General features: G+C 39.7%; 1 protein-coding gene across 1 annotated transcript in view; it reads left to right on the top strand.

Annotated features, from left to right (window-relative positions):
* Positions 1-18,947, top strand: part of LOC107741890 (spondin-1-like) — a 203,381-nt gene that overhangs the window by 53,060 nt on the left and 131,374 nt on the right. The window contains exon 6 of the mRNA XM_016554688.1: positions 9,272-9,420. Coding sequence (XP_016410174.1) covers positions 9,272-9,420 — 149 coding nt within the window. The remainder of the gene's footprint in view (positions 1-9,271; positions 9,421-18,947) is intronic.

Raw genomic sequence — 18,947 nt, forward strand, 5'->3', positions numbered from 1 at the left:
CCCGCTCCCGCGCCACATCCGCAGCAGCCTTCAGCAAAGCGGCGTCGTGGAGCCAGGCGTGGGCGGGCCGCCCCGCCTGTCCAGGCCCCCGTCAGAGCAGTTTCCTTTATCTCTGGGTCCCAGGAGGGCACGGAGAGTTGCGGATGGACTAACACCGAACCTCACTCATCCTCCTCCTTCGCCAGCCGACAGCAGCGGGCGGTTCGAGAGCGTCAACAAAGGCCCTACTCACGCACCCTCTGCCAACCCGTGGAACCAGGTGAGCCTTGCACCGCACACTCACACCCCTCTCCGGCCCGCTCACAAGCCGCCCGAGCTGGGTCCCTGTGTTCCACCTCGCTGCCCCACTGCGGGTACGGCTGTGGTCCCGCTGGTCCCGCTTGTACGGTTTCTGGGTGCTTGGTCAGCGCTACCCAGCCCGTCTCGCTGGCTTCTGCGGACCATCAGCCTCGGCTATGCGATTCAGTTCGCCCGGCGCCCGCCCAAGATCAGCGGTATCCACTTCACTACAGGGAGGGCGGCCGATGCCCCTGTTCTACGGGCAGAGATCGCAGTCCTACTGGCGAAGGATGCGATAGAGCCGGTCCCTCCAGCCGATATGAGGTCGGGGTTTTACAGCCCGAAGCGATATCCCAATTCGTCGGTCACCGACGTGACGTCTTTGTTCCCTCCTTCAGGGAACGAGGGTTACCATACGTAACTGAGACGTTTTCAACTGTCACTTTAAACTTGACACGTCCGATGCCCAAAACATGTGATTTGTCTTAGCCATAGCGCAGTGTGGCTCTTCTAGTCTCTAAATGTTTGGATAAATTGTAATGCAAAATGGAATATGAATGTTTTCAAGCTGAACACTCACATAGTCATGCTGATCAGTAAGCGACTACCCAGAACACCCTAGTAACCGCATAACAATGTGCTAAAAAAACATCCTAGCAACTGTACAGCAATGGCTGGTCCCTCGAAAGCACCCTAGCATTATGACAGCTGTACATTGTGCATTAGAAAGCAGCACTCTACTTATAATATATATATATATATATATATATACATAGAGTGTTGCAACAAAAAATAGTTTAGATATGAAATGTGCAATCATTTCCTCATTATTTTCTCTTAGCGCCTGTCCACTCTGCTTGTCTTTTGTGGTTGGTGTGGATAACCTTGAGAGTGTCTCATTGGGATCAAATTAAGCCTGGGGATTAGAGTCACTCTCCACTTGAGCTTGTGCAGCTCAGATCAATACTCTGATTAGAATGTACTCTGGGAGCTAGATGAACCTGATAAAGAAAGTGTGGTGCACTAATTTATGGGCTTAGGAAACAGTGAAAGACATACGGGTAAATATACACACACACACTCGTACAGTAGATAAACACATGGGATTTATGATTATCACATGTGCAAAAAACATTCCCATGTGCCAGTATAAATGCATGTATAAAAGAAAACACACAAACATGCTCCTGTGGACATCTGGAATATATGCAGTCATTATCGTTTCATTTTGATGTATTTGCATAAATTACTTGATAAAAAAGAGCTACTTTAATTAATCACAGCCAAAAGCACATATTATAATTTATTCCCATGCTGCATTCATTGAATGATTACACCACATTAATCAGTCATATTCTTGATTTTGTTGCTCAAATAATAATAATAATAATAATAACTAATTCATATGAATTTTACCAAAACCATAAAACAATTATCAGTTGAGAGCATGTGAATGTCACTGTTTACACTTAGCTTCATAAAGCATCATTTCAGTCAACCCAGATCAATGACAAATTTTCCCCAGGAAAACACATATACATCTTTTTGAAGCAGATAGAAAGGAGAAATAGAGAGATACTGTGTTTGGCAGGACGTATGAAAATAAGCATTGGAACATCAGAGCGCATCAGTGAGATTTGATACAGGTCTGACGGATTGAGTGGATTAGCGGCACAGAGAGGATGTGGTAAGCAATTCTTCACAGAGCCAGTCTGAACACTCTGTCATGCCTGTGGAATAGCTCAAATTGGTAAATAGAAATTAGATTGAGGGCTTTAAAGGCCCAGACTTGGAGATCTGGAACTTAATACCTCAGGGTAGAGATTTTCCTACAAGGTGACTTTAATGTTAAAGCAAGACATTATAAATTTGAAAGAGAAGTGAATTAATTTCATAACTTTTTTTATAGATAGGATGTGTCATTTGTGAAACTCCTTTCAGTGCAGAGAAGAACTGTCTGTCATTTCTCCTGCATAATGTTGCTCAATAATCTGTATTTCTATAAAGTGCAGAATTTGTTTGTGGTAAGGTTGAACTTGCCATTGAAGGGCTTGGCTAAGGGGACAAATTGAGGACACACACTCAAAAAAAAAAAGCCCTGGATAGAGCTATTTCAGTGTTTTTTGGCCGGCCCCTGCGGGAGAACACCATTTTGTGGAAGGTGGAAACCATTTATATGACATTTGTGGAAGGCATCATGGAATAGTTGTACACAGGACTCAAATGGCGCTTTTCCACTGCGTGGTACGACTCGGCTCGGCACGGCTCAGTACGGTACGACACGGCATGGCACGGTTCGGTTTGCGTTTCCACTGCAGTTCAGTACCGCTTTAGAGTGGGCGGGATTATTCACATGTCGTTAGTTGCACCGCCTCTATTGCCGCGACTCCTGAAAAACTTTTTAAATCCGCGTCGCCCCATCAAGCTCGCTGGATCCGCTCCTCTGCTATCAACGACAGGAACGTCTGTACTTCCTCAACAGACAACGAAACAGCCACTTTTTGGTTGTTAAAAAAGGTGCGCTTGTTCAAAACAGTTGCGTTCGATCCTTCGCTGGCTGTGCTGATTTAAATCTAGCGGTTCTTTTGTGTTTGTGTCGCAAGTTCAGTGACGCAGGTAGTGACGATTCTCTCCGGCCAATACGTTATCAGCAGAGTTTACATGTCACGTTTTGGTAACGGTACGGTTCACTTGGAACCTCAACCGAGGTGGTACTAAAAAAAGTACCAGGTACCAGGTACTGTACCCAGTGGAAAACCCCCCAAAAGTGAACTGTACCGAGCCGTACCGTGCCGTACCATGCAGTGGAAAAGCGCCAAAAGATTCACTAAAGCTTCACACTGCTCCTGCACAATGGAGGGACACTTCCGCTCTGTCAGAAAAGCAGGGTTATCTTTTTCATGATTGTAATGCTATGAAAAATGCAAGATTTTAACTTGTATGATTACTGTAGCATGGCATTTTAGTGACAAAATGTAGCTTGATAGCACTTTTGTGCAGGCAAATCAAGTTTTATTCCAGCTGCATTATTTCCAGATTCTGTACAACCTCTTCTCTCCTTCATTTTCTGTTAGTAATCCACCTGTTTTAATTAATTCATTAAATGTATTCAAATTTTTCTTTACAAATATTTGTTTATTCAATCATTTCTGGGTAATTGAATTAATCTGCATATACAGTATGTAATACATACAAATACAGTGTTCTATTTTATATTTCATGTGAAACTGATAAAGGGTATTTTAATTAGGAACACATTTTCTGTTGATTTAGCTCTCTCTCTCTGTGCCAGAGAAAAGAGTTACATTTTGACTGATGCCTCTGCTGTCCCAGTGGTTGACTTGTTATACTAAGTGTTCTTTGCAAATGAGTGATGTGAGCCCCATCCCATGAGATTTAGGGAGTGTTTTGTACATAAATTATTCATTTGGAGAAAATTTTAGATTAATATTTATGTGGCTGCATGTTCCTGAAATTGCAATATTTATTTTACTTTGTTTTTGCCTTTTTGGCAGTTTTATTAGAATAGATAGTAAAGTGACGTGACGTGTAGGCAAGTATTGTGTCCCATACTCGGAATGTGTGCTCTGCATTTAACCCATCCAAGTGCACACACACACACAGCAGTGAGTAGTGAACACACACACACACACACACACACACACACAGAGGAGAATAGGAGGGAACAAGATTGGGAAATGATGCAAGCTAAATTCAAACTCACATTACTGTACACTGCTTTGCACTGGCATGTATTATTCTATCCAGGTGCTACATTAGGAGAAGTTGAAACAGGATGCTAGATGGAATGTGATAATGTGGTGATCCCAAGATGCATTTTTCAAAGATAAGTTATTTTAACTGGACATTGGATGCATCTCAATTAGCTTTCTAGCTGTACACAAATTTGGGCACTGGTGAGGACCTGTCTAGCAATGCATGCTGCAATATAAGTAAATAATGTTTTTTTTTTTTTTTTTCATTGTGAGTACCATGAGCGCTCAGACTGATCTGAGATTTCCCCCGCAGGCCTGTGTGTCCCGTATTTCTGTCGACTGAACCCATGCCGTTAATTATGAATTTATCAGTCTTTTGCATGCCAAAGTCAATTTCTGCATAGAAATATTATGCCAAATAGAAGCAGAAAATCGTGCTATACGCACTTTCATGAGATCGGGTTAGCCCCCAATTCACTAAATCCGCCCCTGCTCATATGATTGAAATCATGCTTCCAAATTTCAGTTAAGGGAATTTAGTGAGCATCAATGCTTCCTGGTTTTCATGGTGCATTGTGGGTCTTTCTGAATGTTTCACTACACTGGAAGGATTTTGCGATTCAGAAAACCCTGTTGTCTTTAAATGCAGCCCCTTGTGAAAAAGTGCATACTTTTAAATAAAATTCGTATTATTGAATACTTATTGATTTTTTTTTCTGACACAAATTAAAATATTATAGTTTAAATGTATATTAAATGCAGTTAGTTGAAGAATGACCATCTTAAGTAGGAATTAAGTGCATCTTTATTTGTAACTTCATAATTACTTGTCCTTGAAATATCGTTAAAGTGTACTTCCGAATGTACTGACAACATTAAATATACTTTGTAATTTATTTATGTACTTATAATATATTAGCTTTAGATCTAATCTTGAATAACATACTATGGTTAAAATGGTAAAAATATATATTTTGCACATGCTAGTTTGTTAGTAAACATCAAAATAAGATTAATTACTTAACGCATGACAAAAGATTATTAAAACAGTGATTTAAAGTATGTTAAAGGCAGGCCATTTTGGAAAGGCTAACAATAGCAAGCTAGCTTTGGAAGCATAAGATCCCACCCTCCCTGCAAATCACTCTCCAAAGCCACGTCTCCTCCAAAACACATGAACGAGCACAGGCAGACCAGAGGCTTACCAGCGACACAATGAGAGATGGCGTTGGTGGAGGCTTGAATGCAACACTGTCAGATTAGCTCATGTCTCATTCGCCGGTGAGAAAACATTACAGTACAAAGCACATAATATTACAAAAATAACGTCTTCCATTCTCACTCGGTCTGCAGTAGCATAATGGAATGCGCTGATGATATGTCTGTGCAAACAGGGTGCATGGAAATATGCAAATACATACGTTTAAAGGCAGGCAGAACAGCCTATCGTAAGCCTCGGAACAAGGGATATAATTGGATGAACATTTTATGTTCCTACACCTTCCACAGATGATATAAATACATTTAGACCACTTAACTTAGTGATTGCTATCAGTATGTGAAGAGACTTTCAACCAGCATAACAAAAAATGTTTTTGAACCAAATCACCTACCCTGCCTTTAAATGATTTAAAGTATTTTAAAATAAAACTTTTAATTTTGACGTTTAATTTTTAACTTAAGAAGTGTTGGTTTCGAAAACCAACAGATACAAATATGATATTAGCTATTGATTGTTATCATCCAGTTCCTCTAAAACGAAGTTAACAGAGTAGTCAGTTGTGTAGATTTAAACATAATTGTGGTACTACATATGAATTTGATGAACAAGTAAAATTATTATTTCAACGATCTAAAGGGTATCCAGAAAGGTGGTTAAATAATGCATTAGATAAGGTTAATAAATTGAATAGACTTTTAGACATTTTAGATTTGAAAATAGAAAAACCCAGTAAAGAAAATATTCAGTAAATTGTTCATTGACATACAATGAGCACAGTTCTGGGCAATGATACATCAACATGATAGTTTTTGTTTACATAATGTATGTGTCTGTACTGTGTATATTTATTATGTATATATAAATACACACATTTGCATGTATATATTTAAGAAAATATATTATGTTTATATATTAAATATATTTATATATAATATAATTTTTATGAATATAAATATATACATGTAAATATTTTCAAAATATATGCTGTATGTGTGTGTATTTACAGATACATAATAAATATACACAGTACACACGCATATGTTATGTAAACAAAAACTTTTATTTTGGATGCGTTTAATCCAAAGATAAGACACAACTTCTCCAGTAGCTTGACATTTCAACGAGCTGGGACATGACATCAAACAACTGGAATGTAGGCTGTAGGTGTAGAGGAAGTTTTCGGATGGTAATATAAATAATAGAGGAGGTAATATAAATAAAGAATTATTAAAACAAGAAGCATTTTGGATCTAAACTTAAGGCTCCAAATGGCATGAATGAGGAATGTGATCTCTCCATCTTAAATATGTTTTGTATAGTGTATCTGGAGTATTTACAGTGTGAAAATCAATGATTTGAATCATTGTACTTTCCATTGTTATAGGGCTGGGAGGTATGACGGTAGCCTACATATCGTTACTGCAAAATAAAGTGTCTATCGTTAGAGATTTTGCTATATCGTGTATTCTGCGGTATGCAAATATATCTTGCGTAACATAGTACTGCTAAAACATTATACACCTTTTGAGTGATAAGGAAACATGCATGAATGATAAAACAAAAAGTGGGACGCACTTGGTAGAGTTAAGTGCAATAAGCAGTGAAAAAGAACTCAGCCTGACACACAGCCGAAGCGCACGCATTGAAAGCCCCTCTCTTGGCAGCATGCGATCGCGAAAACAGATCTCTTTCATGTTTTATTGTACTTGAATGGTCAAATACGCACACAGTTATGTCATAATGCCCTTCGTGTGGAGTATTCAAGAAACACAGTCGGTTATATGTTAAATAAATGTAAAACTGTTAGGTGAAAACCGGATGTGTTTCAGTAAATTGGATCCGTGCAGTTGGTCTTAAAGGGACAGCAGCCTTATTTACCTGCTGCTTTCTGTCATTATTATTGTTAATCATGTTTGATTGATACAGTGAAGACTATGCAGTGTTTTATTTATATACTTTATTCAATTTCTGTAATATGTCTTACTACATGTTAAATAAACCTAGCCTACTGTAGCTGAATAAATTAAAAGTTTATTTCATATTTATTTGTTCTGTTGTGCTTGTAACTTGCTTGTTTTTCTTAAATTGTAATAACAAAAATAAAATAAAAATAGCTATGTCGAGGTACATATCGTTATCGTGAAATAAAATTTATCATACCGTGAAATAAGATTTTGGTCATATCACATACCCCTACATTGTTATACTGTCTATTTTGAAATTTAATTCGGGTAGTAAATGCTGGTGATTGTTAATTTATTAAACTATTTATGAAACTGTTTAATTGTATAATTGTGATAAATATGGGATCATATGTAATTCATGTTCTAGCCATGGGTATATTACGCAATAAATTGGCGGACTTGAAGGTTTGTGTTGTATACAAATGGAAATTGTCCAGCATTTAAATGGAATTTGTGTTTTTAGATGTAATTAATGATTTAAAAAGTGGGTGGAGGGATTTAATTGTTTAACACCCTTTCAGACTAAACATTTGTGTTCTGTTCTACTGGTGATTCATGTAAAATAAAATCCAAAAAAGACGACTATTTTTGTTGAGTGCAGATTATGGTTTTATATACAAACTTAAGACGTCCTCCATGTGATGAAAGTGTACTCTCTTTAGGTATCCTTAAGTGGCCTTTTATTTCATTCATATTATGGTCACACACACACACACACACACACACACACATATATATACAGTATCTCACAGAAGTGAGTACACCCCTCACATTTTTGTAAATATTTTATTATATCTTTTCATGTGACAACACTGAATAATACTGTATGTATATATATACTTTTAAGATTTGAAGTACACTACTCATGCACATTCAGTACAACTGAGAGCACCTCTTTTTCAAGACAAAAAAACCAAAAAACATTTATAGTGCAAGACGTGACAGTGACCACAGATGTCATACAAAACACATGAAAATTGTTTATTTAGTAGCTAATTGTTTAAAGACATTTTGACATTTTTTTTTGGTTTGTCTTATTATGTTCCCTTAGGCAATTATAATATTAATATAGTTTTTTGGACGAAAAACTTAAAAAATGTAGGGGTTTATGACCTTTTTCCACCCAGTTTCTCATCCTCTGACTCAAACAGTCGGTTTTGGTGGGGTTTCCCCTTTAAGAGTTCAGTGTAACCGCCCACTGTTATGATTGGCTAATGTCAGTGATGATGATAATGATTATTCATTATAAATTAAACTGCAATTAACGTTTTAAAAAGTATTTTTTACATGAAATACATTACTTACAGTTTGCGGCATCTTGTTGGGTCCAGAATAGTCGGCACGGCCTGATCTTTGAGCAAGAGTGTTCTGGCAAAGCCAGCATCATACTGCAATTTGTTCTCAAAACAGTCATCCGTGAAATGTAGTGAACACATGTAAATTGACACTGACGTGACTGTATGGGATTAGATCTCTGCCACAATTCTGCACGTGAAAGTTCATATTTTGAGCCCTAAGTGCTCTCTAAATGCCAACGGCTCGCTTGCTCAACAAAACCAGCATTACAATATGCCATAATTCCAGCCAATCAGAGACGAGGCTGCTAAATTCTAATTGGCTGCCTTGACAACCAATCACAATATTCCTTGCTTTACCACGATACAGTGCATGCATAATTATTATGCAAGTTGATATTCTGATCATATTTTTTCCAAGCACATTTTACCAATTCCAAAAAACATCAATCTTAATAACTACTATTAATCTTGTATTTACAACGATGTGATGATGCAAAATTAGCCGTATTTGTCTTGCGCTGGAGGTGCAAAATATGCAAACGACTGGTGCTAGGTGACGTCACCTTTCCCCATAGGATCTACAAAGAGCCGTATTTGGAGCTTGATTAAATAAATGCTACGTTTATAATGGGGAGGACGTCTTAAGCTATGAAACTTGCAGGAAGTTTTAATGGTACAAAGACCTCTTATATGCCAGAAGATCAAGACAAATTTGGTTTCTCATGTCATCACCCCTTTAAGTAATTTGATCATGTATCCTTCTTAGAAATTGAAACTTATGTATCTTCACAGGGAGAGCCAATCACTGGTCAGCCCTCATTGGAGCATCCCATTCGAAGAACTATATATTGTGGGAGTATGGAGGTTATGCCAGTGAAGGGGTCAAACAGGTCGCTGAACTGGGCTCACCGGTCAAGATGGAGGAGGAGATCCGTCAGAAGGTAAGGATGCAGAGTTATTGCATACCCAAACTGTTAATCTATTCAGTTAACTAATGCTTATTCAGAGTCAGTCATGACGTGAAATCTGATATTCTGCTGTAGTTGCTTTAGGTGTATTTGGGAGTTTTTCTCTGTTCCTGGAATTGCCAACAGTTCCTCTGTGAATGAATGTTTTAGTGTTGTGCAGTATATTATGAAAAGTATTATTAGATCTTAATGTTCACCAGTGTGTTCGAAATTCTGTCTGGATGTTATTTTTGAATCTAGGATTAATGTCTTTCCACAACTTTAATGTTCCCATGTATTCTCAGACAAACTCAGCAATCAAACCTGCAGCTTTAAACACATAATGCTTTAATTATAAGTCACCCGAGTGAAAGCAGGGTTGGAATTATCCTCTTTGTCCTTGAAGAACTTTGATAAGAATAATAATAGGAATTAGAAGCTGTGTCTATGGAGGTGTGATGATAAAATAGAGCTGAAATGGATCAGGTTGATCATTACATTAGCTCTCCACTGGAGCATCATAATTACCTGCTGTTGAGGTTGTTTTGTGAGGAGCATCGAGAAAAGACCTTTGCAACTGACAAGCTCTCTGCCTATTCTCTAAGTTCAGTAGAGCGTGCAGATACTCTTGGAGATCCGTGAAAGGCTCAGATGTTTGGTTCCCGGTATGCACAATGCATTTCCATTTGCATGATCAGCTAAGAATTGACACGGAAAGGATAGAAGATAAGAGGATGAGGGAGATGATTGAACTTAGTTCTGTTTCAATAATCATGTCTCTTGCACTCCCATTCGTTATCTCTCTTACAATAGTGAAGGTACAAGAGTTTAATATAACAGTTTGATAGTGATTTTGTATAAATCAGTGTTAAGACTTATTCTTCACTGTTAGTGAGTGACATGTTTTCTTGATAAAAGTGATCTGGCTTTGCCACACTTGTTGCATTTGTAGTAGCTAGTATTATTATTATTATTATTATTATTATTATATGATAGATATGAATGCACTGTGAACCCTAATAAGATTCAAACTAAATTAAAATGAGGTAATCAGTTCATTATTTTTTTTTATTAAGCTAATAATCTCTAAGACATTAATTAGTAGATATTATAGATATTAGGAGATATTAGTAGAACTTTAGATTTTGCTTTGCTTTTATTATGCAAGTATATTATTTGCACATGTTTGCACAAATATTGAGTATGCTACCTCGTGTTTGCACTCGACATGGTCACAGAGGTCAGGTTCATTTCCCATCATGCACAATATCTGAAATGAATAATAAGTTGTGATTCATTGCTTTATTGTTTATCTATGAACGTGATCGTAATCACAAATAAATCTGATACAATTTCGGTTGATGTAAAATTTGACAAGTTCATTAAACTCAAAAAATAATAAGTTTACTTTTAACGTATTATTTTGTTTCTTCTACAGAAAGTCTGTTTTGACCTAGGCTTACTGTATAATCAGTTTGGTGCATGACTCTTTTGTTTTATTTACACTAAATTAGTTGCACTAACAAAACACTACTTTTCAAAATTACAGTCAGTCCCCTGAGTCTTAGTTCTTCTTCTTTTTTTTTTTTGTCTATTGTTGCTTTTGGCTCACTGGGAGTTGAAAGGCACTATTGTTCATAAAGCTTCTTTGATATAATATTCATTGTGAAAAAAACTAACAAATTCAACTGAACTGAAATAAGCACAAGTGCATTGTCCTTTTAGACTGATTAATTTTAGGCGTCCAAATGGCATTGGCTGATATGGTTGAAAATGTCACTTTGATAATTAAGTCTTCAAGTCAGTGCACCAAAGATACTTAAACCCATCTGAGTAAATGATAGAAACATTGAAAGAGGAAATGTATCTCTGTGGCATCGCTCCAGTAGATCTGTTATTTGAACCAGATCTCTGTATGTTGCATTGGCTCATGAGTAATGTTGTAAGTAGGACTGTTTACAGTCGGGTGAACTGATAATTATTCTCCCTGGGTTTTCACGGTTCAGATAGCAAACAAATCGTACTGGAGGCTAGAGAGCTGGACAGATCCATGTTGGGATATGAGTCTTGGTTGAACGTGTTTGGTCGGCGACTGAAAAGTTTGTTTACTCTGGCATTTACACTTTTAAACAGGTCAAATGAAATGGAAATCACACTTTATAGTAATAACAGGGTTTAAATGCATGAGACACTATTGCAAATTGGGGTTTAATATCTAGAAATAAATTAATCTTCAGTTGAATTTGAATATTTATGTTAATGCATCAAAATGCACAGATAATACAGCTATAGGTCTATAGAGGAGTGGTGTGTGCATGTATTGAACAGTGAGTGTCAAGTCATGCTTATTTGGCTATTGGCTGGGGTTTGACAGGTGTGGAAAAGAAAATCATGCATCATTTCTGAGCAGCTTTGCAGAAAATGCATGTTTCAGTATTAGAATGTATAAGTCCATATTAAACAGTAACACTTGTTAGTGCTGTTGCAAAGGTAGGTTCTGACTGTTCTTCATAGTCAAAGTTGATGTTGTTTGCTCAGTTCACAGTAAATAGTACAATCCAGTTACAATCCACACAGTTTATTGATGTTTAGTTATGAATTCATATTGTCCCTCCAGACAAATTTGAATGCAGCAGACTGCATGTACTAAAATCTGTTCTCACTGTTGAGAGTTAGTAAACTTGCCATTCTCTGAGCTACAGGGATCACTCTGACATGGCAGTGTTTAAATTGAGGAATCATTATGTGCTGTTACCACCTAGATCGAAATGAAGGAGTTGGTTGGAACCCAGAGTTAGAAGAGATGAATGTGGGGGGTGTTTGGCACAGTGAGCCAGCGGGTGGGAACGCCACAATGTGACATCTTTCCTTCCCTCGAGCAGAATAGAAGCACCATCTGTCTGAGATGTCTAATTTATGTTCATTTCCATCCAGTGCTGGTAGTTTTGCATGAAACTTTCAAGTGGCAATTAAAATAATTTGTTATTATGAATTACCTCAAATTAAAAATGAAGTCTCACTTATTGTCAGAGGACAATTTCCATCCATCCATTCTCCAAAACTCTTGTCCTATGAAGGGTGTGGGGATGCATCTTGGGCCATAGGCAGGGAAATACCTTGGATGGATGGCCAGTCCATCACAGCATTATCTGTTATATTTCATGAGATTTGTTTACTTAAAATACATTGCAATTAAAAATTACAATTACCTAAAAAGTTCAGCACAGAAAAAAAAAAAAAAAAACACATCGTAGTGGACCACAACACAATCCAGTTTTACCAGATTAGGTCAGGAGTTAGCCTAAATTCAGCATTTTAAAGAGTGAGTTAGATGCCTAAATTACAGTGGTGATAAGAATGCCAGACTATGGTACTCTGCTGTATCCTTCACAACCTAGCACTCAGAACTAGCAGTTATTTAGTGAGAAAGCCTATAGCCTATAGTTACTCTCTTGGCCGTGTAATGGCATTTGTTTACTTAAAATACATTGCAATTAAAAATTACAATTACCTAAAAAGTTCAGCACAGAAAAAAAAAAAAAAAACACATCGTAGTGGACCACACACAATCCAGTTTTACCAGATTAGGTCAGGAGTTAGCCTAAATTCAGCATTTTAAAGAGTGAGTTAGATGCCTAAATTACAGTGGTGATAAGAATGCCAGACTATGGTACTCTGCTGTATCCTTCACAACCTAGCACTCAGAACTAGCAGTTATTTAGTGAGAAAGCCTATAGCCTATAGTTACTCTCTTGGCCGTGTAATGGCTGGACAAATCAGACACATTATTATTTGTTATATCTAACAAAATAATCCAACACCCCACACCCAACAAGCCAACCACGAGGGTCTATGGAATCCTCCCCCGAATGCAAATAACCCAAAAGTACAGAACAGACCCACAGTAACCAGATAGACTTTACAACCCAATGGAATGTTGAGAGAGTCTCCCTCTCACTTAATTCACTTTGAAACAGACACATACTGCCCATAGAAAATGACTTATTCCCATTAATTGAAAAAAAACAACAACTTTATATTAATGAACATGCATATCCCCAGTACGGGTTATTACTGTTTTGCACATTTTCTTTTATATTGTATATTGTTTTATGCATGCTTTACGATAGAACCATTAGTTAATGTACCATTAACCTATACCATTTTTGGTATCTGCAAATTTGTATTTTGATGATCTAAATGATAGTGTATATTATATGTTGATATCTATGCAACATATTTAGTATTATAAGAATCTTTAAAAGTTTTTGCATCAACAACAAATCCACTTACACATGCAAAATACCATGCTCAAAGGCTGCGTTTACACTTGACATTAACATGCGATCTGTATCCGGATGTTGTCCACATACACATTGAAAAGACAAGTGTAAACGTGTGTCAGGGAGTCTCTGTCACCAGTCGCCAGCTCTGGACTCCATGTCACAGAATCCTTCCTTGGCTTACACCTGTCTGCAGTCACGATCACCACTCACACCAGATCACCTGCACATGCCATCTCCAATCAAGCTACCTTCAAAAGCACGCTCCTTCCAGTCATTCACCGTCCGGTCTAACGTTCACTTCCATGAACTATTCCAGACTCCCTGTACGTTTCTTACCTGTGTGTACTTACCCCTAGCTCCTCCGACAATCCTCTGATGTTCCCTTCCTCCGTTCCTGGTCCTCAATCTCCAACGAACCTGCAAAGATATCACACATCAGCATTCAGCTAAGAACTATTGAACTATTCATTGTATTGGATACTCACCTGCCTTTGCTCCTTACTATCTGCTTCTCATCCTCTCAATAAATCATACCTGTTTATCCACTTACCTGTTGTCTCTGGCTTGATCTGTGACAACGTGATTGCGAGTACGACAGTTAGCAGAAGCTAGAGATTACAATTTATAAAGTTTTAAATATGCATATTTTTTTATTTGATTTGATTTTTGATCACTTCAGGAGACATCTATTAACCCTCCGGAGCCGTGTGGAGCACTTTTTATGATGTATGGAAATCTTAAGCCCCATCCACTGCCATTATAAAGCTTGGAAGAGTCAGGACATTTGTTTTAATATAACGCTGATTGTATTTGTCTGAAAGAAGAAAGTCATATACACCTAGGATGCCTTGAGGGTGAGTGAATCATGGGGTAATTTTCCTTTTTGGGTGAACTATCTCTTTAAGTTACCATTGGCTCACTGACCCCCTGGAGGTGTGACCTTGCTAGAAGTTAAAAGGCCTCACTACTCTGTGACCTTTGCTCTCTCTTCTATCTTCTTCTGCTGCGCTGTTACTGCTCTCTTGCCTCTCTGACATCCAGTCTGACTGCAACGCTGCTCAAAGTTGCAACAAGTCATGTTCCAACTTTTCATGTGGAAGAGAACTCTCCCGACCACCACTCTCCTGAGTCAGAATAACATCTTTGGAGGTTGTCACTCTTCAACCCGGAATAATTTGATCACACCATCAAATTGAACTCCATCGAACCATCAAACCATCAAGACTTTCATCCGAGAACGCATCCGGACACTCGTGCAACGGCCAAGGCAATGCAAGTATCGTACATTTAACTAATTGAAAACCCATTTGATACAAAGGCGTTGATGGTTCACTCATGTGGTTAACTGACCCATTTTCCATAGCTGCCTTCTCTGGTTTCTAGAATGGTTTCATTCATTCACTTTTACTCCATTTGTTATGTGCTACTGTTTAGTTAATAACACTTTTGTGCACAAATTACATGAGTTTCTAGTTCTGTCACTGCTCGCAGATCAGTGTCACTTAAACGATTCCTGATCTTGCTACATGCTCTAATGCATTAGTATGTCACACTGGTTTTGGGGTTTTGTTTCTTGTTTAGGTTTTCTTGTCCTTTATTTTGTATTTTCTTGATTTAGTTCCTGCCTTGTCATGTGTTTATCTGACCCTTTCATGTGATCCTGCCATGTGGTCCTTTGGTTCATATGTGTTTGACTTCATGCATCTCTGCGCAGACCGATCGGCGATAGTAGCCGCTTACATTCGGGGGCGGAATTGAAAGCGGAGACGTCAAGTCGGACACGTTCTGCTCCCGGTAGTGATGCTCTCGTGGTGTTTGCATACTCTATCACAGATGAAGTGAATAAAATGCAATATTTGTCAAATACACAGACTTTTCAGAAAACGTTTTCATGGGCAACAGAAACGTCTCGGGTTACGCATGTAACCATGGTTCCCCGAGAGGGAACGAGATGCAGCCTGCATGACTGGTGTCTGAAGCACATGTAAAACAACGCCAATCTATTGGCCCACATTGCCCATGACGTCACAGGCAGGGTGCCCGGAAGTATAAAAGGGCACCTGCTGAATACGTCATCCACTTTAGCTGTCTGAAGGAGACGTAGATAGGCAGGCCGAAGGCATGGCAAGGGGGTGCAGCATCTCGTTCCCTCTCGGCGAACCATGGTTACATGCATAACCCGAGACATTCCCCTTCTAGGGAACTCAACACTGCACACCCCAGGGGGCACAATGGGGAACAAACGGAATTGAAAGCGGAGACGTCAAGTCGGACACGTTCTGCTCCCGGTAGTGATGCTCTCGTGGTGTTTGCATACTCTATCACAGATGAAGTGAATAAAATGCAATATTTGTCAAATACACAGACTTTTCAGAAAACGTTTTCATGGGCAACAGAAACGTCTCGGGTTACGCATGTAACCATGGTTCCCCGAGAGGGAACGAGATGCAGCCTGCATGACTGGTGTCTGAAGCACATGTAAAACAACGCCAATCTATTGGCCCACATTGCCCATGACGTCACAGGCAGGGTGCCCGGAAGTATAAAAGGGCACCTGCTGAATACGTCATCCACTTTAGCTGTCTGAAGGAGACGTAGATAGGCAGGCCGAAGGCATGGCGAGGGGGTGCAGCATCTCGTTCCCTCTCGGCGAACCATGGTTACATGCATAACCCGAGACATTCCCCTTCTAGGGAACTCAACACTGCACACCCCAGGGGGTACAATGGGGAACAAAATCCAACCACGCCATGCCGAGGTGCATGCCTGTCCACCTGGTGAGAGGGCACCAAGGAAGGGACATACATACACCAAGCCTTTCCTTAGAAAGGGGCCATGGTACTGATGCCACGGCCCGCTCACGCAACTTGGCAGAAACGGGAGCACCCGAATAGATCAAGGGGAACATCCCACCCAAGTTAGGAGCACAGCTATCCTCAGATAGCTATGCTATGTGAGCAGAACTAGCCTGGATACACACGACCACTGAAGAGGCTAACTAGAAAGCCTCTAGAGGAGCTCAGAGATCGCTACATAAATCACAGGTAAAAAGAGTAGCTGCTGAGCTAGAACACAGCTATCCTCAGATAGCTATGTCCTTAAGGTCTTATGAAGGCTTGTGGACCAGAATAACATAGCCGAGATAGCCTTCCTACAGAGCTGCCCAGACCACAGAGAGTGGGCTATCTACTTAATACCCTAGCAGGGGAGATAGCACTGTCTATCTCCCATGTCTATATAAGGGAGCCATCACTGAGCTGGCATATCGATATCCTCAGATAGCTATGTACCTAGGAAGGGCTACCAGAAGGGGGACCGACTGAAAACTACCCAGGCCACAAAGAGTGGGTTGTCTACTTAAGACCCAAAGAGGGGAGACAACACTGTCTAGATAAGGGCTCAAAAGACCGCTACTTAAAATGCATCTAAGGCCAGAAAACATTGTAATTTTCTCAGAATATACATTTAATATTAGAGTAATTTGCCAATGATTTCGAAACGATTCGTTCCAAGCAAGTTCGGAGCTTAAGGTCTTATGAAGGCTTGTGGACCAGAATAACATAGCCGAGATAGCCTTCCTACAGAGCTGCCCAGACCACAGAGAGTGGGCTATCTACTTAATACCCTAGCAGGGGAGATAGCACTGTCTATCTCCCATGTCTATATAAGGGAGCCATCACTGAGCTGGCATATCGATATCCTCAGATAGCTATGTACCTAGGAAGGGCTACCAGAAGGGGGACCGACTGAAAACTACCCAGGCCACAAAGAGTGGGTTGTCTACTTAAGACCCAAAGAGGGGAGACAACACTGTCTAGATAAGGGCTCAAAAGACCGCTACTTAAAATGCATCTAAGGCCAGAAAACATTGTAATTTTCTCAGAATATACATTTAATATTAGAGTAATTTGCCAATGATTTCGAAACGATTCGTTCCAAGCAAGTTCGGAGCAAACCCCTCCCTTCCATAAGCCTACTCTGCTCTGATTGGTTAGCTGGCCAAGCCTGTTGTGATTGGCACAGAGAGGAGTCCTTAAGCAAGTTAGCGAGCCCTACAATTGACAAAACATCTTTACATAAAACAATAATATAGTGCTCCAATCCACAGCTAAAGTTTAGGCTCCATGAAAGGGGACCACTCCAGGAGAGGGCTCACCGCAACTGCAGTAGAACACAGCTAGCCTCAGATAGCTGTATTCAAGTAAGCCCGTCCTGCAATAACAATGGCTGGAATATAACCACCCTTAGATGGTTATACTAAGGAGTTCCCCAATCTGTGTCAGTCCCACGGTAGACAATAAACAGCTAGCCTAGATAGCCTTCCTGCAGAGCTGCCCAGACCACAGAGAGTGGACTAACTACTTACAACCCTAGCAGGGGAGATAGCACTGTCTAAGCAAGGGCTCAAGGATACCGCTACATAAAGACCCTAAGAAGGGGAGCAGTCACTGAGCTAGCACATAGATATCCTCAGATTAGCTATGTACCTAGGAAGGGCTACAGGAAGGGGGGCCAACTGAAACTACCCAGATCACAAAGAGTGGGTTGTCTAAATACAACCCAAAGAGGGGAGACTGCACTGTCTAGGTAAGGGCTCAAGAGACCGCTACTTAAAACCCTAAGCAGGGGAGCAATCACTGAGCTAGCACATAGCTATCCTCAGATAGCTAGGCTATAGGAAGATAAGCACGTCCTGCCATAACAATGGCTGGAATATAACCACCCTCAGATGGCTATACTAAGGAAGTCCCCAATTCGTGCAAGTCCCACAGTAGGCTAGCGAAGCACCATGTTACTGACCAGGAGCTCACAAGAGGGAGATCCGGACCATCAGTAAATTATTTGCTAAAGAGCGAACACATAAACATCATTAGTCTGATATCAAAACCTGATGTAAGCTGTGGCCATACACTAGAGGGCTGGACACAGCTATCCTCGAATAGCAGTTCACTCAGATAAGGCTGAAGATAGCCCAGATCACGGAAGTGGGCCACCTACTTAAAACCCCAAAGGGAAGACAGCACAGTCCATGCAAGGGGCTCACGGAGACCACTATTTAAAAACCCTAAAAATGGGAGCAGTCTCTGAGCTGGAACACAGCTATCCTCGAATAGCAGATTCCTAGATAAAAACTTCAGCGCTTAATCGAGAGAACTTGTGCCAAGGGGAACCCAACCTAGTTAAGAAGCCAGGTTAGAATGTAGCTGCCCTCAGACCGCCATATTCCAGAGCAAA

The sequence above is a fragment of the Sinocyclocheilus rhinocerous genome, unplaced genomic scaffold (assembly GCF_001515625.1).
Source record: "Sinocyclocheilus rhinocerous isolate Xijiao unplaced genomic scaffold, SAMN03320098_v1.1 scaffold376, whole genome shotgun sequence".
Taxonomy (NCBI): domain Eukaryota; kingdom Metazoa; phylum Chordata; class Actinopteri; order Cypriniformes; family Cyprinidae; genus Sinocyclocheilus; species Sinocyclocheilus rhinocerous.